At 41.5% G+C, this 24,795-nt stretch overlaps 2 protein-coding genes across 2 annotated transcripts in view; both read right to left on the bottom strand.

Annotated features, from left to right (window-relative positions):
• The window catches only part of R3HCC1 (R3H domain and coiled-coil containing 1), a 31,706-nt gene extending 26,411 nt beyond the window's left edge, over positions 1 to 5,295 (bottom strand). Inside the window, exon 1 of the mRNA XM_006884907.1 lies at positions 5,278 to 5,295. Coding sequence (XP_006884969.1) covers positions 5,278 to 5,295 — 18 coding nt within the window. The remainder of the gene's footprint in view (positions 1 to 5,277) is intronic.
• A 2,770-nt stretch (positions 5,296 to 8,065) lies between these two features.
• Positions 8,066 to 24,795, bottom strand: part of CHMP7 (charged multivesicular body protein 7) — a 24,701-nt gene continuing 7,971 nt past the window's right edge. Inside the window, exons 3-10 of the mRNA XM_006884842.1 lie at positions 17,379 to 17,564; positions 17,111 to 17,244; positions 15,800 to 15,848; positions 15,437 to 15,556; positions 14,959 to 15,057; positions 14,688 to 14,748; positions 8,333 to 8,512; positions 8,066 to 8,129 (exon numbers count right to left, since the gene is read on the bottom strand). Coding sequence (XP_006884904.1) covers positions 8,077 to 8,129; positions 8,333 to 8,512; positions 14,688 to 14,748; positions 14,959 to 15,057; positions 15,437 to 15,556; positions 15,800 to 15,848; positions 17,111 to 17,244; positions 17,379 to 17,564 — 882 coding nt within the window. The 3' untranslated portion in view covers positions 8,066 to 8,076. The remainder of the gene's footprint in view (positions 8,130 to 8,332; positions 8,513 to 14,687; positions 14,749 to 14,958; positions 15,058 to 15,436; positions 15,557 to 15,799; positions 15,849 to 17,110; positions 17,245 to 17,378; positions 17,565 to 24,795) is intronic.

The raw sequence follows: 24,795 nt of genomic DNA, 5'->3' as shown, positions 1-24,795 counted from the left end.
GTATGATAGGGTATTATGGTTATCACAAGAGTCCACAATTAAGGTTGTATAGTGGAATGTACTTGGGGTGTTGGGAGGAGTGCGGGGGGATTGTGTACCAGGGAGGATTTCTTTTACTTTTCAAAGAGAGGAGTGAACAGGGGGCAGGGAGGGGCAGGGCTGGGCAGGGAGAGAAGTGCATCAATGAATTAATGGAAATCCAAAATCTCTGTAAATGTTCATTAATATTATTAATAAAAAAACAAAAAATATATGTTGTATTAAAAAAATCATTAATAAAAAAGGAAAAAGTTAAAAAAAGATAAATGGATTGCAATCCATAAGCATTTTATTATGCAGATCTGGAAGACAGCGAGTCACCTCCAAGACTGCCTCCTCATCTAGGAGTGGTCATTGGGTTTTATAGTAGGGTGAGACTCTAGCTCATTCAACAATGCACTTTTGTGTTAGTAAAAAAAGGTAATTTCTACATCTGGAAAGAATAGTTTGTATTTAAGTACTAGTAATTCAGGAGGGGTACAGTCCCCTTCCTGATAAACAGGCAGATTAAGATACAATTTATATATGACTGGGAAACAGCCTCAGAGAGATCTAGGAGAGATGTACTTCCACTTCTGGTAAGCAGAGAGATAAAACTACTTTACATGACTAAAGACAGGAAACAGAATTTGGAGGCTAAGTAACTAGTTTTGCAGGCTGAAGAAAACTGATGTTAGTTTTATAATTATATAACTATAGTTTTATAACTGATACATATATAGGGAATTCTGAACTTATTAATACCACCCTATCATTCCCCCCTCTTTTTATATCTATAAGACAAACATACCACTCTATCATAAAGATGCACACTCAGGTCTCCTCTTTAAGGAAGGAAATTCATTAGCTCTCTGCCCAATTACAGGGAATGTGCTCAACAGAAAGGCCAGCTGTCACCTCCTTCACTGTCAGCCTAGGCTGTAATGTCACTTCAGCTGAGGCCACCCCTTCCCTGGATGTCTGGTGAGGAAGAAGGCCAGGGATGGATAAAGGCTTGACCATTATGCCTGACATGGGACACCAATAGCAAGGTTCTAGAATTGCCTGCCAGGTTGGACAAGGCTTTTTTTTTACCACAGTCTGACTTCCTCTCCCTAATACCATGCCCTTCCCTTTCCCTTTATAAATGATAACCTCTAGTAATCATCTCATATACCATTATGTCACTCTCTGCTTCCAGAATACTCACCCTGCAACACATAGTGCCTAGTAGACATTGTTGTTGTTGCTGTTGTTATGTGCTGTCGAGTCGTTTGCGACTCATAGCGACCCTATGCACAACAGCCCTAAACCCTGCTCTGTCCTGCGCCAACCGCACTGCCTCTGACACACCCATCCCGATTACCCCAGTCACCGAATCAATCCATCTCATAGAGGGTCTTCCCCTCCTGCGCTGTGCCTCCACCCTCCCAAGCATGATGTCCCTCTCCAAGGACCCGTCCCTCCTGGCAACATGTCCAAAGTATGTCAGACGAAGCCCCAGAATCCTTGCCTCCAAGGAGTAGCTTGGTTTAATCCTCTCCAAGATGAATCTGTCTGTTTTCCTGGCAGTCCATGGTACATTCAGTACTCTTCTCCAGCACCACAGCTCAAAGGCATCAACTCTCCTTCTATCCTCTCTAGTCATTGTTCAATTCTCTGATGCATAACAAGCGATTGCAAAGACCATGGCCTGTATCAGGCGCACCTTAGTCTCCAGAGAGACACGGTTGCTCTTGAGTACTTTAGAGAGGTTAAGTACCCAATTATTGTCTTTGTAGATGCCATGATCTTGTATTGTTTCTGTGCATGAGTAGAAAAGAAACTACATATTCATCAGAAACTAGCTGCACTTGAATAAAAACAATACTTAAGTTGAGAGAATTACCAAACTCCACCACAAACCTCAGAGCTGAGTTGTTTAGATTCCGTGTGACCCTGGAACTCTCTCATTTCATCTTCCGTTAGAAGATTTGAGAGTTTCTCTTTCTTAATTGCCTTGATTGCATTTCCAGCAAGCAGACCCAGAATACCATGCATGACCTCTTTGTGGAGGTCTATTGACCTTGAACTGTGTCCTAGTCACTTCAGACAGGCAGTGTTAGCTGCCATCTAACCTTTACCTCTCCCAGATAGCATGTCTGACTTTAGAACCCAACCAGAAAACAAGGTTTCACTTTTAAGAAGCTCTGAGAAGCAACTACTCAATTCTTCTCCTCCACCGACATCCTGCTCCTGATCAACCATGACTGAGGTTTCAGCCAGCTTTTCACGGCTTCCTAATGCTTCTTCACTTTGATTTGCTAGGCAGAGCTCTGATTCTTGCTTGTCATAGGCAGCAGGAATTCAAAAAGGAGAAACAGGGCATACCGAGGGACACTAAGACAACCAAACATCAACAAAGAGCTCGGACTGGGGAGTAACTAACTTTCAGCTATAGATAGATTGCAGGGTGGACTGGCAAACATCATCAGAAGGCTTCCGTTTTATAAGAAAATCTTTCTTAGTTACTCTAAATGAAAATAAAATATTATAGAAAGTGTTAGTTTTACATTTGTTGTTTTTGTGTACTGTAGAGTTGAAACCGACCCATAGCATACCCTCCAGTGGTTTCTCAGAGGCTGTTGATTGCAGGGGAGGAAATTACCCACCCTTCTCTAGTAGAGCAGCTGGTGACCTCAAACCTTGGCCTTTCAGATTGCAGTGCAGCTTCTTTCCACTTGAAAAAACTTGTTAACCTTCAAGTCCCCTTAATTAATTCCCAGAGGGTTTTCAGAGGCAGTGAATCACATGGCAGAAGATTGTCCACCCTCCACTGGAGCAGCTGGTAAATTAGAACCACTTGCCTTTGAGATTGCAGTGTAGCTTCTTATCACCAGGACACTAGAGTTCTGTCTGTGTTTCATTTACTTACTTTCAGATATTTTATCCTTTGGGATATTATTGTAAAGGATATTGTTTTCTTGACTTCCTTTCCAGAGTTCTCTTTCTAAATGAAGAGGAATCCAATTGCTTTTTATAAATTGATCTTGTATCTTGCCAATTTCCTCAATAATTCTATAGTTCCTTCCAGTAATGTTCTTACGGAATCTCTATCCAAAAAAATAGTTTTACTTCATTCTTAGTAATTTAGAAACAATTTACTTCCTTCTCTTGCCTTACTCCTCTAAGACTTCCAGTACAATTTTGAATAAGGGTTATAGTAAAGGGCACCCTTTTCTCATTTCCACTATGAAAGGGAATCCTTTCAGTCTCAAGAATAATGTTGGAGGACTGTCTGAAACGAATGTATGATTAGGCAATATATTTATGACAATTAACAATCTGGAATACAAATTGGGGAAGAAAGGAGGAAAATGTGCATCAATGAATGAATGAAAACACAACCTTTCTGCAAACTTTCATTAAAATCACAGTTAAAAAAGAAAAAGGATTACATCTCAACATCAAGGGGGAAAAATAAAGAATAATGATATTGGCTGTTGTTTTTGCTTATTTCCCTGTAAGTATGGTAAGGGATTTATCTTCTATTCCCGTGTTACTGAGAGGTTTTATTAGGAAAAAGTTTGGCATCAGTTGAAATAATCCTTTTCATTAGCATAATAAATTATGTTAATTTGTTAGTGTTGAACTACCTCAATGTCAACCTACCTTATCATATTACTATTTTTTGACCTATTTTCATATTCTATCAGCCAGAATTTAGTTGAGAATTTTTGTGTCTATATTCATAAGATAAATTGGGATATATAGATATAGATGATCTAGAGATACATAAGGAGTGGCATCCACTTCCTAAACAACATGCCTCTGGAAACTCTATAAATTTAGAGAAACTACAACAGTTACAGAACAGGGTTTAGGTCCTTTGTTCATAGGGTCACTATAAGCCATGCTTGACTCTGTGGCAATCAACAACAAAGATGATAGATAGATAGATAGATAGATAGATAGATAGATAGATAGATAGATATAGAGATCTATAGAGATCTATAGATCTCTATCTCTATATTGTTGTTCTTGTTATGTGCCGTTGAGTTGACTATGATTCAAAGAGACCCTATGTACAACAGCCCTAAACCCTACTCTGTCCTGTGCCTATCTCACTGCCTCCAACACACCTACCCCATTACCCCAGTCACTGAATCAATCTACCTCATAGAGGGTCTTCCTCTCCTGTGTTGTCCCTCCACCCTCCCAAGCATGATATCCTTCTCCAAGGACTCGTCCTTCTTTGCAACATGTCCAAAGTATGTCAGACAAAGCTTCAGAATCCTTGCCTCCCAGGAGTAGCCTGGTTTAACCCTCTCCAGGATGAACCTGTTCGTTCTCTTTGCAGTCCATGGTATATTCGATACTCTTCTCAACACCACAGCTCAAAGGCATCAATTCTCCTTCTATACTCCCTAGTCATTGTCTAGCTCCCTGATGCATAGCAAGTGTTTGTAAAGACCATGGCTTTTATCAGGCACACCTTAGTCTCCAGAGTGACACCATTGCTCTTCAGTACTTTGGAGAGGTCCCTAACAGCAGACTTTCCCATTGCAATTTGTCTTTTAATTTCCTGGCTGCTGATGCCAAGAGTGTTGACTGTGGAGGTAAGCAAACTAAAGCTGTTAATAATCTCAATCTGATAGAGAGGGACAAAAAGGTGGTATCACTACCCAGCTTTGGTATCAGGATATGCTAGTTTCATAGAATAAATTAGAAATTATCACATCCTTTTCTACATACTAGAAAAGCTTAAGAATTGGCAGGTGGGCACTACCATCTGGCTGTCAAGGGATCTCTAGTGCCCTAATGGTAGGGAACTGTGCCATCAATCATCTGGTTGTCAGTTCTCAGGCATGGGGCACATGCTGCCATTCACCAGGTGGACAATGATTGTCACTTATCAAGGGTGTGGCAGGTTTGGCGGGATGTGAGGATACAGGGAATTTGCACTATAGTCCCTGGTTGAGTGGGGCTTGGGGTGCTTAAACTTCTGATCACTAGAGGGGCAAAGGAGAAACTGTATGCTTCTTTAACCACTGGCCCTGAGTGGTGGGGCACTCCCTGAAGTTTACAAGCAGCATTTGAGACAATAACTGTGAGGAGGGCTTGCTGCCTGGGGTTGGTTTGGTTGGGGAACCTTCTGCAGACACTCTTGAATGTGTACCACTACCATCATGACCAGGGACAATTACTGGTGAGTGGTCTGGTCTCTGGTTCCTGACTCTCTTTGCTCTATGTCGCCAGACCCCTGGAGCACTCACTTACCTTCTTGTACCTTTCCATCTTAGATCTGGCTCATGTCCTACCCACTTTGCTTCACTCTGGTTTCATCTACTGTTTCTCTGTCTCCTTTTGGGAATTCTGTACAGTTGCCTTCCTGTGTGCTTTTACCTAGGATCACCACTCACTTTTTCTCAAGATGGCTACATTGTGCCAGGCCAGCTGACTGGGCACTGTCACATTAGCTCTTTCTCCTTCTCATTTGGTATTTGATCTAGTTCAGCAACTTCCCTTTTGATGCACGTGGTTCCAGAATTGCTGTGTATTGACAGTTCTTTGCTGTAGGTGGACATTGTGTTAAAATCATCACCTTGGACCATCTCGATGAGCCCAGTTACTTGATTTATTCTTGAAACTCCCTTAGCTCTTCACCTGTACCTCTCACTGTACTTTTGGACAAACTCTGGACTGTTTTCCTGGTCCCACTTTATCACCACATACCAGTTCCCTTAGTAAAAGCAAGCCCATTTCTCCAAAAGGAGAGAATCTCAATTTGGTCCTAACTTGATGCAACTCAGTTTTCCAGAGATCTTACACTAAAAACTATAGCCACCATTAGACAGGGCCTTGTAAGGATTCTCCTTTGTCCCTATTCTGATCAAGTCTAGACTCAGTACCATCTTTCAATATCCTATAGTACAGCAGAGAGTCAAGCTGGAACATTCAAATGAGGCCTCATCCACGGCTCAGGATAGCAAGAAACCATCAAGTCCTGTGGGTCACAAAGTCCAGGTTACGTACTCTGTGGAGTTGGGGGGTCTCCTATCACTTTTCCTTCAAAGAGCCTAGTTTGCCTTTACTGTGTTCAGACAGTTTCTGGTCTGGTTGAGAGCAAGCTTATTCCGATTCCATCCCACTCCAAAGCATAGCTATGGTGCCTTGTCTCTTGCCTATCTGTTCAGGTTCCAGGTCTCCTGAGACTTTCTGACTCATACCACACATTTCCCTGGCTGGTCCCTCCTGCTGACTCACCTCATCCTGCAGCATAGCCTCCAGCCTCTCTGTCCCAAACTTTGCAGTTTCAGTGCATGGCAAAGTCCGTGCCTGTAGCAGGTGCTTAGTTAATACAGGTGTTGGAGTTCAATGTGCTAAGATCATATGGTCAGAAGAAAGTAGGTCATCTGAAGGACAACAGTGATGGCACATTTCTAAAATGTGTTAACTTTGTCCTCCCATAGAGCAGTGTCAGCAAGAGAGTGACCAACCAGATTGTTCATTTTTTACCTCAGCTCAAGACTCACATTATTAAAATAGTCAGTATTCTCCTGCGGCTTTAAGTGAAAGGGGAAAAAATGTGTATATGGTAGGGAAATGTGGGAGAAGCAGGAAGAAACAACTTCACGCAACCTAAAGAGGCAACAACAAGCACTTGAGTTTTTCTTTTAATTATTTACCAGATTAAAAAAAGAAAAAATAGTGATTGTTTCTCTTCACCCCCAACATTTCATTTTATCATGGTAGAGTGGGAGAGAAATTTGTTGAACGCTGAATTCGTGCTCCTGGCCTGGAGCAAATTCTTCTCCTCTGCACCACACCACCTCAAACAGAGGGTCAGGGCAAAGGGTTCCAGGAAGAAATACTTGTACTTCGGCGGCAGTAGAGGAGCAGTGTGGCTCTCATCTTCTCTTCTCCACATCGCCAGAACATTCAGACCCTCTCCATCTGTCCCCCCAATGCCATCCTTCCCAATTAATCAAGTGGGAAGATGAGACTGCAGGGAGCAGGGGTGTGTGTAGAACAGGGACTGGGGAAGCACACAGTAGAGATATGGCAGAATGTCAAAATCTTCTGCTTCTATTGCACATCCTGGCTCAGATCCCCTGCCCTGAGCAATGGGCTATAAAATGAAATGCTTTTCAAATTCACACATAGAACCTGTTGTGTGGCAGGCTCATGAAGGGGAGGTGTGTCGTTGTGTGGCTTGTTCTGGAATATGTATATATACACAGACATTTAAATTATTCCATGATGGAGAAAGGGCAAAGGTGATGCTTCTTTGAAAAAGCATATGGGATTTTGACATCCTGGGGCTCTGGGCCTCTCCCCATCAAGTTTAAAAGACCACGAATCACCTCTCTTCCAGTAAACAGATCTTACATAAGATGGAAGAGGAAGCAATGTCCACCAACCACACCAGAGTTCCCCAGTTGTCATGTCTCAGGGGTGACTGATTTTCTAAACACCTGGAGAATTTGACAAATGACCCAAGAAAGAAACCTTTTACACTATTAAGTTTCTCTACAAAGTGGCAGCTGTCCTCTCAAATACAACCTTTACGTGTCTGAGTCACATTATTCTCATTACCAATGGCAACAGAGTGGGACAGGAATAAGTTGATTAACTCACCTTAGAGACAGAATAAAACTCTCTAAAAAACAAGGGGTGCAGGAGAGGACTGGTTTTGATTTGGTAGAGCTGCAAATCTTTCACCTTCATTGGCTGGGACAAAGCTGGTGGGTGAAGATAAACCTAACTGAGCCAATGGCAAGAACTTCAGGCTATAGGAGACGACAGATCAAACACAGAACTGTATAAATTGTGGCACTATAAAGATGAGAAGGCAGGTCCATGATACCAGCTGGGAGCAAGTCGTTGGAGCATTGCTTCCAGAAATTATATCTGTCCTGTAGTAAGTGACAGCATCCAGAAAAATGAAAATAGTTCTCGTTCCTCCTCTTCTCAACAAATTCTGAGTTTCTTATTTAAATAACTATGTACACAACACATAAAAGCCTGGTCTCTCTTTTACATAAGGGTCCTTCACTTGAGGGTCCTACAATGGCTTTAGAGAGTCGGTTCCAATTGCCTTTTTGGAGATTTACTGCTTGGGACCAAACCTGCAAGAAGAAATGAATGAATAATGTAATAGGAAGATCTTGAAGATAAAAGCATCCCATTACTTAAGAGACTGAGTTATAATATAAAAAACAAACATGCAACTCCATGACAGCAATCTGAGAGTTGAACTGAACCCACCACCCACATCAATTCTACCACATGCCTGCCTGGTTACTCTCAGCCAAGGGCTAGAAGTTCATACCTCCCTCTGATAAGGATAGTTTCTCAAGTTCAGCTTCAAGTTCAGCATCCGAGATCCTAGGGCTAGGCACACTGTTGGTATAAAACGTCTCCTGGGAGTTGTCGGGAAGATCCAAAGGTTCTTTGGTGGTGTCCTGAAGGAGGATGTCCAATTCCTTCTCCAGTTCCTCACTGTCAAAATCTAGAAAAACAAAGGACACATAAGCTCTGAGGAAAAAAACATGTTAAAGAGTCAGCTTCAAAAAGACAGGCTCAGGTCTCTTTGCAGTTTTTTTTTTAAAGTAGCTAAGTATTACAAGGACACTTGAAAGAAAAAAGAGTACCTTCAAACAGATATTCTTTTCTCCTACACAGAGTTAAGCTATCATGAAGGTAGAAACCACTTCACTGTGGTTCAAAAATACTGCATTTTCTACAAAGTAAAGGTTCTGCAGAAACTCTGAACTGGATAAATCTACTGGCACCATTTTCCCAAAAGCATGTACTTATTTTATGCCTTTGTGTCACATTACGGTAATTCTCAAAATATTTCCACCTTTTTTATAACGTAATTACACATTTGAAACACTATGCTATTGTTGTGTACCACTGAACTGAAACTGACTCACAGCTGATCCTCCAGCAGGTTTTCAGAGGCAGTAAATCACATGGGATTTATTTTCTTTCTCCCTCAGAGCAGCTGGTGGCTTTTAGGGAATAGCTTGTGGATTTGAACTGCAGGCCTTTGATTTGCCAAAACAATTCCTTACCACTAAGCTAGCAGAGCTTCCTGAATATCCTACGTTGTTTGTTGTTGTTGGTGATTGCCTTTGAGTCAAGCATGACTCATAGCGAACCAATGAAAAAGCCTGAAGCCCCTCTACAACAATCGACATTTATCAAAGTTCACAGAGTTTCAGGAGGCATGTTATTTAGGAAGTGGATGCCACTCCTGCTTCCAAAGCTGTCATAGTATGTCATTATTTTTATGTGCCACTGAGTCTTCTGTGATGTATAGCGACACTATGTACAGCAGTTCTGAACCCTGCCCTGTCCTGAGCCAGTCTCACTAACTCCTACACACCAACCCCCATTGCCCCAGTTACTATATCAATACATCTCATCCAGGGTATCCCTCTACTGTGCTGTCCATCCACCCTTCCAAGCATGATGTCCTTCTCCAAAGACTGATCTCCTGGCCACGTGACCAAAGTAAATGAAGCAGTACTTCAAAATCCTAGCCTCCAAAAAGAGACTGGTTGTTTTACCCTCTCCAAGACACACTTATTTGTTTTCTTGGCAGTCCATGGTATGTTCAAGACTCTTCTCAAGCACCACAACTCGAAGGCATCTATTCTTTTGTCATCCTTAGTCATTGTCCAACTCTATGAAGCATAGTAAGTAATTGAGAAGACCATAGCCTGGATTAGACACACCTTTGTATTTAAACTGACATTGTTGCTCTTAGCACTCTGGAGAGGTCCAAGACAGCAGATTATCCCAATGCAATTCATCTTTTGATTTCCTGACTGTGTGGTTCCAAGCAAGCTGTAACTGTTAACAACCTCAATCTCTTCTCCATCGAATATGGTGCTGCCAATTGGCCCAGAAGTGAGAATCTTTGCCTTCTTGATGTTGTGCTTCTATCTATATTGCAGACCTTTTGCAGCAAGTGCTTCAGGTCCTCCTCAGTTTTAGCAAGCAAGGTTGTGTCATCTGCATATCGCAGGTTGTTGATGAGTCTTCCTACAATCCTGATGCCACATTCCTCCTCATAAAGCTCTGCTTCCTGAATGATCTGTTCTGCATACAGATTGAAAAGGTATGGGGACAAGGTGCCTCCCTGATGCACTCCTTTCTTGATTTTGAACCATGCAGTGTTTCTTTGCTCTCTTCTGAAGACTGCTTCCTGGTCCAAGTATAGGTTTCGTATAAGCACGATCAAGGGTTCTGAGATTCCCATTTTCCTCAAGGTTAGCCACGATTTATTGTGACCCACACAAATGCCTTTGCATAGTCAAGAAACATAGACATTCTTCTGGTACTCCCTGCTTTCTGCCAAGATCCATTTGACAGAGGCAATAATGTCCCTCGTTCCACGATCTCTTTAAACCCAGCTTATATTTCTGGTAGTTCTCTGTCAATGTACTGTTCAAGTCTTTTCTGGATAATTTTCAGCAGGATTTTGCTAGTGTGTGATATTAATGATATTATTCAATAATTTCTACCCTCTGAATACACTATAGTATAGTGTAAACTATACGCACAAAGAACCCCAAAAATTATTGTCAGAAGAGGTGGGATTTATTGCTCTAGACTTACAGAAATAAGGTTTGGTTTTGTAAATGTGGGGAGATGTACAGTTAAAATGTTTATTGTTTGTTTCTACAAAATGGTGGGGAAAACCCAAAAGGTTACTTGTGCTGCTACGAAGATGAACAGAAAAAGTCAAGAAGCTACGTTATGGCCTCAACAAAAGGGTATGAAGAAGACAACTGAAAATTTCTTTAAAAGTCTATGTATGGTGCCTTTTTCCCCCCTTTATATGTTAATGTTGAGATAGTTTGTAAAAATAATTTAAAGGTTTTTTTTGTTGATTTAAACTATACTGGATTTTGTTATATTAAGATATTTATTGTATATTGTGGAAGTCAGCTGGCTGACTGGCAGGATGGCTGTCATCTCTATGGTGGCTCAATTTTGGTAGCAGTCAAGACAAGGGACGTTTCTGGGGTCCTTTTTGCTGTGTGTTACTGCTCTTTCTTGTTCTTCAAAAGTAGGTGGGCATTTGACACGTCAGTTGGCCTATTAGACTAAAAGCAGTGCTACCAAGCCACAGGTGGGTGACTCTAATCCGCGGCCCTAACCCCTGTCTTTAATTGTTTTGGTGAAACATTCTTCTAGGTCGTATAGCCCTGGTGTGTCCACTTGTCGTACAGAGGTAACTCGTGATTGCTGTGAAGCTGAACACTGTGACACTGATGTGTCAAATGTGATAATGGTCACCCATGGTGGACAGTGTTTGGTGGCACTCCCTGGCTAAAACAAACTTGGAAGCAGGAGCGGCATCCACTTCCATAAAAAGCTTGCCTCGGGAAACCCTACGAACATGGAGAAAGGATGAAAGTCACACAACTGTCAAGGACTTTCGTTCATAGGGTCACTATGAGTCACCTACGACTTGACGGCACTTAACAACAACATTGTATATTGTGGAAACGATGATTTCTTGATGGATACTAGTGAGCATTGTTTACTAATCCTGGATGTTATAATGATATGACATAATAATTATTAATTATTAAAGAAAAAAATGTAAGCCAGTTGAATATTAATTAGGCTTTAAAAAAGGGAAAATCTGCCCTAAAAGAAAGTTTATAGTAGTAAGTAGAATTTGGTACAGAGTGTGGAGCTTACCTTAAGGGAGATTAAGCCTCACCTAGTACTTTGAACAGAATTACATTTAAAAGAAGACAAGTAGAAAAAGAGAGACTTTGTCAATGAAACTGAGGCAAGAGAAAGCTGATGCTTAACTTGTGGTAACCACCTGGGTCTAGCTGTTGAGTGGAAGAGGAAAGTATCAAAACTCCCTTTTCAGGACTTTACATTAAAGTAAGCGGTTGAGTATGCTCAACCAGCTGAGTCCACTTGATGAGTGGGAGATACACAGTAATGAAGAAACAGGCTGAATTTGGACTTGTTCCTTCTGCACTGTCCACATTGCATGATGAATGGATATATGAAGAAGGGTTACTATTTTGTGGAGCAGGGAGTGGCTAAGGTTAAGTGAAGGGACCAGCTGGTCTGAAACTCAGAAAGAAGTGAGGACTCCTGAGTTTGTGGCTGATGCCCACTAGGACCTAGCCACAGATGGCTTAGGGTGTGTTGACCAGAACCCAGCCAGAAAAAGAGAAGATGTTTCATTCTGTGAGCTAGTGTTGCTTAAAGTTACCTGATGATTTGCTCTGGATAGGACCTTTGTTTACAGATGCAGATGCTCAAAGTTTCAACTATAACAGAAGATTCTAGAGAAAAAGACATGCTTATTTCCTCAGAGCACTGGTTTGATAAGACTGGGCAAATCAGAAATTGACTATCTAAAATGGGGGGATTACAATTTATGGAGTAAAACAATTGACTTACATATTTCCATTAATATAGATGATGATAAAGGGAAGGCTGATCCTTCAGATAATGAGAGAAAAGTCAGGGAGTGGTTTGGAGTATCAGAATCTTTGCAAATTGGCTTTTCTATGCATAGAGTTAGACCCCATTTGGAGGCCATGGTCTCCAGCTACCTTACCTACAGACACATGGTCTTGTAAACCATCAACAGCTGTGGGACTAATATAGGAGAGAGAGCAAGCTTTTCACACTGAGTTATCTACAACACTAGCCCCTTACCCGCTATACCCCCGCAATGACTGTGGTGGACAGGTTGTGAAGAGACTGTGGCATCACTATGAAGAGATTGTAATAAGGTGTAAGCAGAAGAAAAGCTGATTTGTAACTGCTCTGAGATAAGGGCCACATTTAAAGGTTTTGCTTGCTATACAATTAGAGGAAAAGCTGAACTTAAAATTGCTCTGAAATAAAGTTTGGTGGATAACTAAGGAAACCAGAAGCTTCTTGTATTTGCACTGCTCACTTGAACCTGGACTTTCACTAATTTAGGAACTGTGCCTTGTTAATTTGGCTTAGGACTGATGAACTAAACCCGGACTTTCATTTTGTGATATTCTTTGCCTACCCTATTCTCCAACCCATTTCCCTAATAAATTCCACAACTGTGAGTAAAGTCTGTGAATCAACAATGAATATCGGACTTTTATTCAAAATGGTTGACTCTGGAGAACATTATGCTGAGTGAAATATCCCAGTCACAAAAGGACAAATATTACATGATGCCACTGTTGTAGAATGGGACTGTCCTTGGGGTTGGGGAGAGACTGAGTAAGATGGGTTCAATAATGTATACTGCACTGAAGCAGAGGAGGGAGAGAACCGTCTAAAAGAGAGATGTAACTGGGTATTTCTGTCATCACAGGAGACTAGAGCGAGGGCTGCATGGTGGAGGGGACCTGGGGGAGGGTTTGTAAAACAATGAAAGAATCTTTTCTTTTACTTTTCCATAATTTTTGGACTCATGTACTTATAACTTGTTAGTCAAATTTGTGTCTTCTAGGTTGCAACACCCCCATGATACATCTTGAAGGATATGTACATGTACAGCCAAGCACAATCAATAAGAGTGCATCTGAATTCCAAAATCAATCTCCATAATAGTCTATGTGTTTCCTACTGCCAAAGGGGCCCTTTAGAGTAGTGAGAGAAGATCTTCACCCTGAAACCCACAGCGTCCCTTTTCAGCAGGAAGTAGCTAAGAGAATACGCCGTCCCCTTTTCCTTATGACTCAGGGTGAAGTCTCTCTCAGGGAGGAGTGATAGGGAATGGCAAAGGATACACTGACAAAGAAGATTAATCAGAACTGGCTTTGACAAGCACTGTGGCATTTGGACAAGAACAAACTGGGAGGAGGGTAGAGAGAATAGTGCAACAATGAATGAGTGGAAGCCCAAAATCTCTGTAAATGTTTATGAAAATTAATAAAATATAATTATAGAAAAAAAAAAGAAAGAGGTGGGGGGAGCATTTTGGGGAGAGTGGCGGTGGCATGTCTGACTGTGTAGCTGTTTGCTGCTACGGATATTACTGATGGGGACAGTTCCCCTTATGAAGTAGTCAGAAGTCAGACTCAACATCCCTACATTGTGTCTGCTCCTTTGACAGTTTAACTCACTTTATTGCAGTATTTGCTTTATTACATTGGTCTGGAATGGAATTTGTATTATCTCTGAGGTATGCCACTACCATACTAAACTTACAGAACCATTGCTCCTCCTACCCTTAAAGAAATATTTTCCAGTAGGAAGTCCTGTGACTAAGGAACAGTGGAGTAGACTGTCCACCAAGGAGGGAATGGCAATTCCCTGTAAGTATTATTTTGTGTAAGCCCAACAAAGGGTAGGGTAGGACAACACTGCCTGCACCAGGAAAAATGTATTCAGGCTCAAATCTATTACCATAGTAAGGAATTGAAGTCCTCTTAAAAAGAAGAAAAGCACTCTTGTGGCACAGTACACTAAGGTTGTACTACTAACTAAAAGGTCTGGTGGCTCAAGGTCACCAGTCATTCTGTGGGAGAGAGAGAAAGCAATCTGCTCCCATAAAGACTTACAGTCTCAGAAATTCTACTGGGCAGTTCCACTCTGTCCTACAGTGTCACTATGAGTCAGAACTGACTTCACAGCTGTGGATCTGGTTTGGTGTGGTTTCAAAAAATGAAATAAAGGAAATAATCAGCTTGTCAGCTCACCTAAGCCATTGGTTACTCCACCAGCCAGAGTCTGAGAAACTTCATCCTGGGTATCACATAGCTAGAAGAGAAAAGAACAAGGCCTGAACTGTGAATGGTGTCCTTCAGCACCTCCAAGTCCTTACAGGAAAATGCCCAGGCATATAAAACAATACTGACATAAGAACCAAGGAAAGCTTCTTCAAATCGACAAGATAAAAAGTACAGCAAAGTCAAATCTACCCCCACCAGCTCTTCTTTGTCTGCACCCTACTTTAGCCCCTTTCTATACCTCTTGGATCTGATCCACCAGGCTTTCTGCCTTCTCCACTGTGACATCCTTCATAGAGAGTTTGAGTGCTCCTACTCCAGCCTGGTAAGCATTAAAAACCTAAAGGGAAAGAGTTGTCAATACGAGTATGGAGGATATGGCAAAATACAAACAATGCTTCATCTCTAAAAGTCAGCTATTTTTTTTTATATTACTTTGCTTTATTTATAAAGTTTGAAGACATTTGTTTTTCATAAAAGATCCTTCCCATTTCTTTCACCCCACCCACCCATCGAATTGTATTTTTTGCAACTCATACAAGATTACCCACTAGGGCCAAAATTTTCCAATAGGAAAGGCAGAGGCAACTTTAGCTGTATCTTCAAGAGCAAAGGGCTGCTCCAAGCAGCACTTAGCCAACAGTGAAGACATAGTGGAGGGATGAGTAGTGTGTACTGGGGAAAGCAGCCAAGGAATGGAGAAAAGGGAGAGAGGTTACCATCTGGTCTGTCTGGGAGGCATAGATCCGGTCCAGGATGCCTTGAACAGTGTCCAGCTTGGCATGGAGGGCCTCGATGCGCTTCTCTGTCCGTTGCTTGGTTTTGAGAGACCTCAGTGCCTAAGGAATATGGAAATTCAGGTCAGGGTCAGGCTAAGCGTCCAAAATGCCGAACTAAAACTGCCTTTCTCAGAGAATAAGACTATTCTAGGTCATCTACCCATCTATTTGAAAATATGGTATGAGACCTACACATTCTATTCCATTTGGAGTCCCAACCAGGTTACTCTATGAGCTCTTGACATCTCCTATTGCTAGCACAGGACAGAACTAGGCAGCTGGAATGGAAAAGAGAAAACTTACTAGTTGTTTCTTTCCTGCTCGGCATGCCCGGCGGGCTTCTTCTTTACACCTATAAAACAAAGGAACCAATCAAAACAGAACAGGGATGGCAAGATCCTGAAGAATCCTCAAGAGCAGACTTAATTGTAACAGCTTAACCTGAACATCAAATACATTCGAAGAGAGAAAAAAATGATGGCCAGTGACCCACAGTCAAACTCCTGCAGCAAGTCAAGATCCAAGCAAACTGCCTATGGATAAATTATTTTCAAGTCCCAAGGAGAACATGAAAACCAGGCACCTTAAAAACATATTCCCATTGAGGGAGCTAGGAATTAATTTCTAGTATGACCAATAAAAACCCCTTTGCGTTCCCAAAGTGTTAGGTTCTCACAGATAAGACAAAATGAAGAAGTAAATTTTAACTCAGTGTCAATAACCAAAACCAAACTCTCTGCCATTGAGTCAGTTCTGACTCATGGCGATTCTCCATTGAGTCTGCAAATCTATAAATCTCAATGGGGACAGAGACTGCCTATCTTTCTCCCGTGGAGCGACTGGCAGATTCAAACTGCAAATCTTTCAGTTAGCTGACCAAAATGTTATGCACTACGCCATCAGGGTTCCTTTAATTTAGCACTTCTCTCTCTGTGTGTCTCCTTCTCTCTCTCCTCTCTCTCTATATATACATACACACATACATATCACCTACTCTTCAGAGAAGCATTCATGTGACTTTGCCAGGAATATCTTGTACAGTCATCGCAGGGGAACAGGAGGATTTTCTCAAAAAGAGTTCTGCAAAGGCAGGGTTTTGTCTTGCTCATTTCTGTATCTCTAGTGCCGAGATAATACCTGGCTCAATAACAACTTATCAATTGATACAGCATAGAAAATCATAAAATGTCATTTAATCTTTAGTATTTAAAAAAAAATACCAAGGATCATTTTTTTTTTTCTTTTGTGATCCTGTGTAGTTTCTACAATTCTCCTCTGGACAGTTAGTTAGTACATCTGTAGTTAGTATGGTAGTGTGGTCTGTAGTATGTTGCACTGACAACCAAAAGAAGTATGCATCTCCAGTGGTTCAAATCCAGAGGCTCTGCAAAAGAAAGGTGGGCAGTCTCTTCCCATTAACATTTACAGCCTTGGAAACCTGATGGAGGGTCATTATGAGTCAGAATTGACAAAAGCACGTTTGGGGTTTTCTATAATCAGTAAAACAAAGCAAAACACCTATTTCCTGCCCCTGCCCCGATCCCATCACAGAGCCCATAGTTCCAAGTGCCTGCTGGACAGAGGGGGCTTAGTTAGTGCAGGGATAGAAGTTACCTCTCTGCTTCTTGGGACAAGGACTCCACCTTGCGTGAGAGGAGCTGCTCACTCTGCATCAGCTGGTAAACCCCAACGTCGACATCGTTGACAGGAGAGACCTTGGCATGTGGCCCTCTGGCAAACTTCACAATCTGAGGGATATGGACAAATTACTGCTGTCCCTCCCACAAATTCTAGGAAAATTGCAAGCAGAAATGCTAATGGATGTATTACATATGTAGTAAAACATTGGCGAGGCAATGAATGAACAAATGAACTTCCATACCTTTTCTCCATTCTGCTCGAGGACTGTGACTCTCTTTTCTTTCTGAAGCTGTAGCAAGACCAAGTAAAAGGTTCTCTCATCTGGGCAAGAGCTAGCACAGATGGTGCTCAGCTCTGACAGGGCCACCACTGGGTGTGAGGAGAGAGGGGAGTTCTGATACAGACGATACACCTCCTCAGCCTTTTCCTGAAGGGAAAGGCAAAATACACTTATATATCCTGGTTGTAGCCCACAAGACCCAAGGATCTAGACCTCCATGCTTATAAAAAAACACCATCAAGTAAGGCAGCAACTCAATCTTCCTTTGAAGCAATTAGGATTTTTTGGTTGTTGTTGCTATTTTGAGGGTTTTTTTTTGTTTACTCCTCCCCTCCTTAAAATGACAAAGGATTTATGATTTTAAAAGTTTGATGAGCAAGGGGTATGTAATCATAGGGTTGTATAATTTGATGAGTGAAGGGAGGGGTGGGTAAAGGAAAAGGGAAAGATCTGGTATAAAAAACAATGTATATGAACTTGGTGAGTAAACCAGTATAAAATAAAAAATATTTCAAAAGGATTAAAAATAAAAATTGTTTAAAAAAGATAAAAAAAATAGTTTGATGAGCATGTTTGAAATGTTGTTGTTAAGTATTATCAAGTCATAACAGATTCATGGCTAAGCCTCCAGCAGGTTTTCAGAGGCAGTAAATTGCGTGGGAGGAAACTATCCATCTTTCTTCTGTGAAGCAGTTGATGGATTTGAACTGCATGTCACTGGGTTGGCAATGCAACTCTTTACCACTAAGCCACCAGAGCTCCCTGTCTGAAACAAGGTACATGAAATCATGGGAACCAACTCTGGCTTGTAATTCTTTTTGGGGCTTAACTTTGCACGCTTGCTGGCCCTCTGTATCTATTTCACAAATTGGAGATGTTGGACAAGATGGCATTGAAATTTTCTTCCAATTCTAGTATCTATATTTTTAAGCCTTTTGGCAATACTACAAACAAGAACACTACTGAGTTCACAGTCTCAAAAGTTTGAACAGGGTTATGGTAAGTTCAAGCATGAGCTACTGAGCTAACTATATAATATGTTATGAAAATATAAAGAAGGAGTGGCTTATCAGAAGTTTTTTTAGGGAGACGGGCAGGAAGTGGATGCTGAACAGAGGTCTGAAAGGTGAGTAAATCACTAATTAAGAGTGGTGGGAAGGATTTCTTAGGAAGAGCAACAAGCAAAAACAATGGCAAAGTAACATTAGCTGGAATGGTGTGTGTTTATATGTAGAAGTGCAGCAAGAGATAGGAAAAGTACTAGTGTATTATATTAAAGTGTAGTAACTTACACATCACTCTTTACTCTTCAGATGATGGTTATTCAGTGCAGTGAACTACTTAATATGGCCATTCTAGAAACAATTGGTTGGTGACTCCTGTAAAATGACTGGGTGTTGGCAGTCCACCAAGGAGTTAAATAATTCATTAATAAGAAATAAGGTGCATGGAAACTTTGCAGGTGTGAAATATGAAACCTTAATCAGGGTAAGGTCACTCCTGTTATCCTACTTGCTGTTGTTATTAGGTATTATCAAGTTAAGTACAATGCATAGAGACCCTATGAACAACAGATCTCAACGACAGATTCTATCCGGCACCACCCTCATAATTTTTTACATACTTGAGCCCATTGTTGCTGACACTGTAACAATCCATCTGGTTGAGGGTTTTCCTCTCTTTTACCAATCCACTACCTTTCCAAGCATGATATGCCTCTCCAAGGGACATTCTCTCCTAAAACATGCCTATAGTATGTGAGATGAAGCTTTGTCTTTGTCTCCAAGAAACACTCTGGCTGTTCTTACTCCAAGACATGGCTGTTTGTTGTTTTGGCAGTCCTCAGGATGTTTAGTAGTAGTACTCTTTTCCAACACAATTCAAAGACAGTAATTCTTCTTCTGTCATCTTTATTCCTTGTCCAGCTCTCAGATGCATAGCAAGTGACTGAAAAGACCATCACTTGAATCAGACACATCTTAGTCTTCAAACTGACATCATTACCTCTTAGTAATTTGGAGAGGTTCTTCTAACTGCAAACTTTCCCAGTACATCTCCTCGTCTCCTGACTGCTAGTACTAAGGGTGTTGGACTATAGATTCAATATTAAGATGAAGTCACTGACATTTTCAATCCATGATGTTAGCCAAAAGTTGGCTTTTTAAAACCATTATAGTTAGCTACCTCTGGATCCAGCTACATTAACTGCAGACAGAGTCTTTCAAAGCAGCATGGTCTTGCAAAGCATCAACAGCTGTGGGACCAGGATAGAAAAAAACATTGCTTTCCACACTGGTCAGCAAGATTTGAAATATGCAAGCCTTGAGGCAAGAAGACTTGAGGGAGACTGGAGCATGACCCTGGTGAGAGTGAGACCCTGGTGGTGGATAGACTGTGGCATTGCTGTAGAGAAACTGTGGCAAGGTATGACCTGAGGCTTCTTGCATTCATCCTGGCAACAGTTAAAGGTTTTGCTGTTCTTCCTGGATGCTTGAAGTAGAAATTGACTTACAACTGCTTTGAGGCAAACCTTGCTGGATGATTTGGATTTGACAGATGAACTGAATCTGGAGCCTGAACTAATTGAGGAATAGGGCCTTAGAACTTAGGCTTGTTTTGGGTGATACTCTTTGCCTCCCCTATTCTCCAACTTACTTCTCTAATAAACCCATTCTCAGTACAACTGTGAGTCTGTGAATCAACAAGAAATAAACACACCTCTTGCTATTGGTGTGGTTCTAGAAGCACCATGGGACTGGGTTATAGGCTCTTTATCCGCTTTCTGCTCAGGGACAGTGAGGGGCTGTGCTAGTCTCCCTTTCTCTGGCCCTTTCAGAGAGATGCTCATGTCTCTGTGGCCCCATGTTCCCCCCCCCCTTTTTTTTCTCTTTAGACATAATCTTTTCTCAATCTATCATGACTTTTCCTGTTGGCCCAGTGGTGAGAATTTCTGTTTTCTTGATGTTGAGATGTAATCCATAGTGACGGCTATACTCACTGATTTCTGCAGCAAGTTCTTTAAGTCCTCCTCACTTTTAGCAAACAAGGTTGTGCCAACTGCAAAATGTAGGTTGTTCATGAGTCTTCCTCCAATAATAATGCCACATTCCTTTTCACAGATTCCAGCTTCTCTAATGATTTGCTCAGCATACTGACTGAATAGATACATAGAGAGGATACAACCTTGACTCACACTGTTTTTAATTTTAAATCACATAGTACTACCTTAGGGAGCTCTAGTGACCTAGTGCCAAGAAGCTGCATTGCAATCCAAAAGGCATGTGGTTCAAATCCACCAGCTGCTACATGGGAGAAGGTTGGGAAATTTCCTCCTGTGTGATTAACCGCCTCTGAAAACCCACCAGAGAGTCAGATATGGTTCAGTTCCAACTCAATGGTACACAACAACAACAACAGTATTACCTTGCTCTGTTCAGACAGCAGCCTCTCGGTCCATGTTATGAGCACAATTAAGTGTTCTGGGATCCGATTTTCAATGTTATACATAATTTGCTATGATCCACACAGTCAAATGCCTTTGCATAGTAACTAAAGCACAACAGACATTTTTTGGTATACTCTGCTTTCAGCTATGATCCACTTGACATCCCTAGTGTCATCCCTAGCAATGATATCCCTAGAGTCACAGCCTCTTTTAAATCCAGCTTGAACTTCTGGCAGTTCTCTGTCAATGTACTGTTCCAGGCATTTTTGGATGATTTTCAGTAGTATTTTGCTTGCATGTGATGCTAATGATGTTGTTGTTGTTAAGTGCCACAGAGTTGTAGACAACCCATGAACCCTATGAACGGAAGTCTTGAAAACAAAACTTTCATCTTTTCTCCAAGTTCATAGACTTTCCGGAGGGAAGCTTTTTTTGGAAGTAGATGCCACTCATGCTTCCTAGCCTGTTTTATTTGGGAGATTCACAAAAACCAGGCCCAAGGACCCCAAAGCCTTTTTATTTTTTTTTTTTAAATTTTTATTGTATTATTTTTAAGTGTGCTGTCAAATCAGATCTGACTGGTACAGGAGGAGATTGCCTCCTCCTTCTCCAGCAGAGCATCTGGTGGATTTGAACCACGTTGACTCTGAGAAGAATGGGAATCCCAGAACACTTGATCGTTCTAATGCGAAATTTATACTTGGACCAGGAGGCAGTCGTCAGAACAGAGCAAGGGAACACTGCATGGTTCAAAATTGGGAAGGGCGTACGCCAGGGATGCATCCTATCTCCATACCTTTTCAACCTATATGCAGAACAGATTATCCGGGAGGCTGGGCTCTATGAGGAGAAATGTGGGGTCAAGATTGGTGGACAATTTATCAACAATCTGCGTTATGCGGATGACACAACCCTGCTTGCTGAAAGTGAAGAGGAGCTGAAGCACCTGCTGCAGAGGGTCAAGGACTGCAGCCTACAATATGGATTGAGGCTCAATGTCAAGAAGACAAAGATTCTCACCACTGACCAATTGGCAGCATCAGGATGAATGGTGAAGAGATTGAAATTGTACACAGCTTTAGCTTGCTTGGCTCCACAGTCAACAGTCTTGGCACCAGCATCCAGGAAATTAAAAGGCACATTGCCATGGGAAAGTCTGCTGTTAGGGACCTCTCCAAAGACCTGAAGAGCAATGGTGTCTCTCTGGAGACTAAGGTGCGTCTGATACAGACCATGGTCTTCGCAATCACCTGTTATGCATCAGAGAGTTGGACAATGACCAAGGAGGATAGAAGGAGAATTGACGCCTTTGAGCTGTGGTGCTGGAGAAGAGTACTGAGAATACCATGGACTGCTAGGCAAACAAACTGATTTGTCCTGGAAAGGGTTAAACCGGGTGGCTCCTTGGAGGCAAGGATTCTGAGGCTCCGTCTAACATACTTTGGACATGTTGTGAGGGACATCATGCTTGGGAGGGTGGAGAGACAGCGCAGGAGAGGAAGGCCCTCTATGAGGTGGATTGATTCAGTGACTGGGGTAATTGGGATGGTAGTGTCGGAGACAGTGCGACTGGCACAGGACAGAGCGGAGTTTAGGGCTGTTGTACATAGGGTCGCTATGAGTTGCAGGCGACTCGACGGCACATAACAACAACAACAACAACAACCACCTGTGGGATTGCAGTGCAGCATCTTGCCACTAGGCCACCAGGGCTCCCTCCAAAGCCTTTTAAAAGATGAGGCCAAATACAATCAGCTCACATCCCGTGGGAGCGAAGCCACACCCCAGTCTCAACCCCAAACCTGAAAGCACACCTTTGCAGAATCCTGCTGTTCCACTCATCTTCCTAGCATGGAAATAGCCCCAGATTGGCAGTCAAAAGCCTTTTTAAAGACAAGGTCAAATCCAATCAGCTCACACCCTGTTGTAAGCAATGTCACACCCCAGTCTCAATCCCAAACCAGAAAACACACCTTTGCAGAATCCGGCCATTCCACCCCTCTTCCCAGCTTGGAAATAACCCTGATATTAATGAAACTGTTCAATAATTTCCATATTCTGTTGGATCTTCTTTCTTAGAAATGGGACCAAATATAGATCTCTTCCAGTTAGGTGCCAGTCAGTTGTCCTTCAACTTTTCTGGCATAGACTGGTGAGCATATCCAGGGCTGTACCTGTTAATTGAAACATGTCAACTGGTATCCCATTGATTCCTGGGGCCTTATTTTTTTAACAATGTCTTCAGTTCAGCTTGCACTTCTTTCTTCATTATCACTGACTGTGTTTACATGTTATTTCCTGATAAATTTCAGTGACAGCAAATTTGTTTTGGAACAATGATTCTGTGTATTCCCTTTAATTTCTTTGAGTGCTTTCTAGGTCTTTCAATATTTTGCCCATAGCATCTCTCAGCATTGGAACTTGAAGCTTGAATTTATTTTTCAGTGCCTTCAGCTTGAGAAATGCTGAGCAAGTTCTTTCATTCCCCTCCTTTTTATACTCATTGTTGCATATTTTCTTCCTTCCCCGTCCCTCAACCCATCCCACAATACCTCCCTTGTTCCAGACTGTTCTCATACTCATAATGCATAATCATAGATTCTTTTCAGACAGTTCTTCCCTTCATCTATTCAAATGTAGTATTCATTATCTATATCCACTTTCCCCATTCCCTCCCAACCCTCCATGTCTGTCCTATTTTATAACAGTGGTGTTATGCACTATTTGTTCTTTCATGACTAAGATCTTTCACTTAGCATAAGGTCCTCAAGGCTCCCCCATAGTGTATAATGTTTTATTATTTCACTGTTTTTCAATGCTGTGTAGTATTCTATTGTGTGAATGTACCAAATTTTTTCTATTCATTCATTTGTTATGGCTACTTGGGTTGTTTCCATCTCTTTGCTGTTGTGATTTATACAGCAATAACCATGGGTATGCATGCATCTGTTTGAGAGTGGCTATGACTTCTTTGGGGTATATTCCCTATAGAGTAGGTCCTCCCTATAGAGAACCCATCAAACAGTATTTCTATTTCTAATTTTTAAAGAAAGTACCAGACCACCTTCCATAGTGGTTGTACCATTCTACATTTCCACCAGCAGTGGGAATATGAGTTCCAATCTCTCACAACCTCACCAGCATTTGTTGCTTGCTGTCCTGTTTCACTCTACTATTGCTTCTGGGGTGAGATGTTATTTCATTGTTGTTTCAAAGTTCTTCCATTTTTATTTTCCAATTCAAGCTCTCTGCAGTCTACTGGGCTTAATTAAAAGGAGATCCTGAAATATTTAAAATCAACAAACAGTGCTTGTGTGTCAGGGTTGTTTCCTTCTACTATACTATTTGTCTGCTGAGCCACAATCTGGGAAGCTAAACCCTAAGAAGAATATGGTATCATTCCATATGCCTCAATCAGGAATGGAGAAAGACTCACCAGAAACTTTGATATGTAGATGACACAACTTTGCTTATATAAAACAAAGACTTGAAGTATTTACTGATGAAGTCCAAAGTCTTCGGTATGGATTATACTTCAACATTAATAAAACAAAATTCCTCAAAATGGACTCAGTAAACAACATGATAAAATTTTAAAAAGAATAAAGGAGATGAATGGGATCATCTAAGAATCAAATCCCTATGCACATCCAAAAAACTTCTCCAAAAGGGTGAAAAGGGACGCCACTGACTGGGAAAAAGTATCTGGTAATAACATGTCAGATAAGGGACTTTATCCAGAATTTATAAAATACTTGAACACCATAACAAGATAAAGGTGAACAATCCAATAGAAAAATGGGCACAGGATATGAACAGGCACTTCACTGAAGATGACATTCAGATGGCTAACAAGCACATGAAGAAATGTTCAAAATCCCTAGCTCTAAGAGAGATGCAAATAGAAACAACTATGAGATATCATCTCACCCC

This window comes from Elephantulus edwardii, unplaced genomic scaffold, assembly GCF_000299155.1.
Source record: "Elephantulus edwardii isolate Elephantulus edwardi_28Jun2011 unplaced genomic scaffold, EleEdw1.0 scaffold00038, whole genome shotgun sequence".
NCBI lineage: Eukaryota > Metazoa > Chordata > Mammalia > Macroscelidea > Macroscelididae > Elephantulus > Elephantulus edwardii.
Note: the sequence above shows the minus strand (reverse complement) of the source record. Positions and strands in the feature narration are given on the sequence as shown.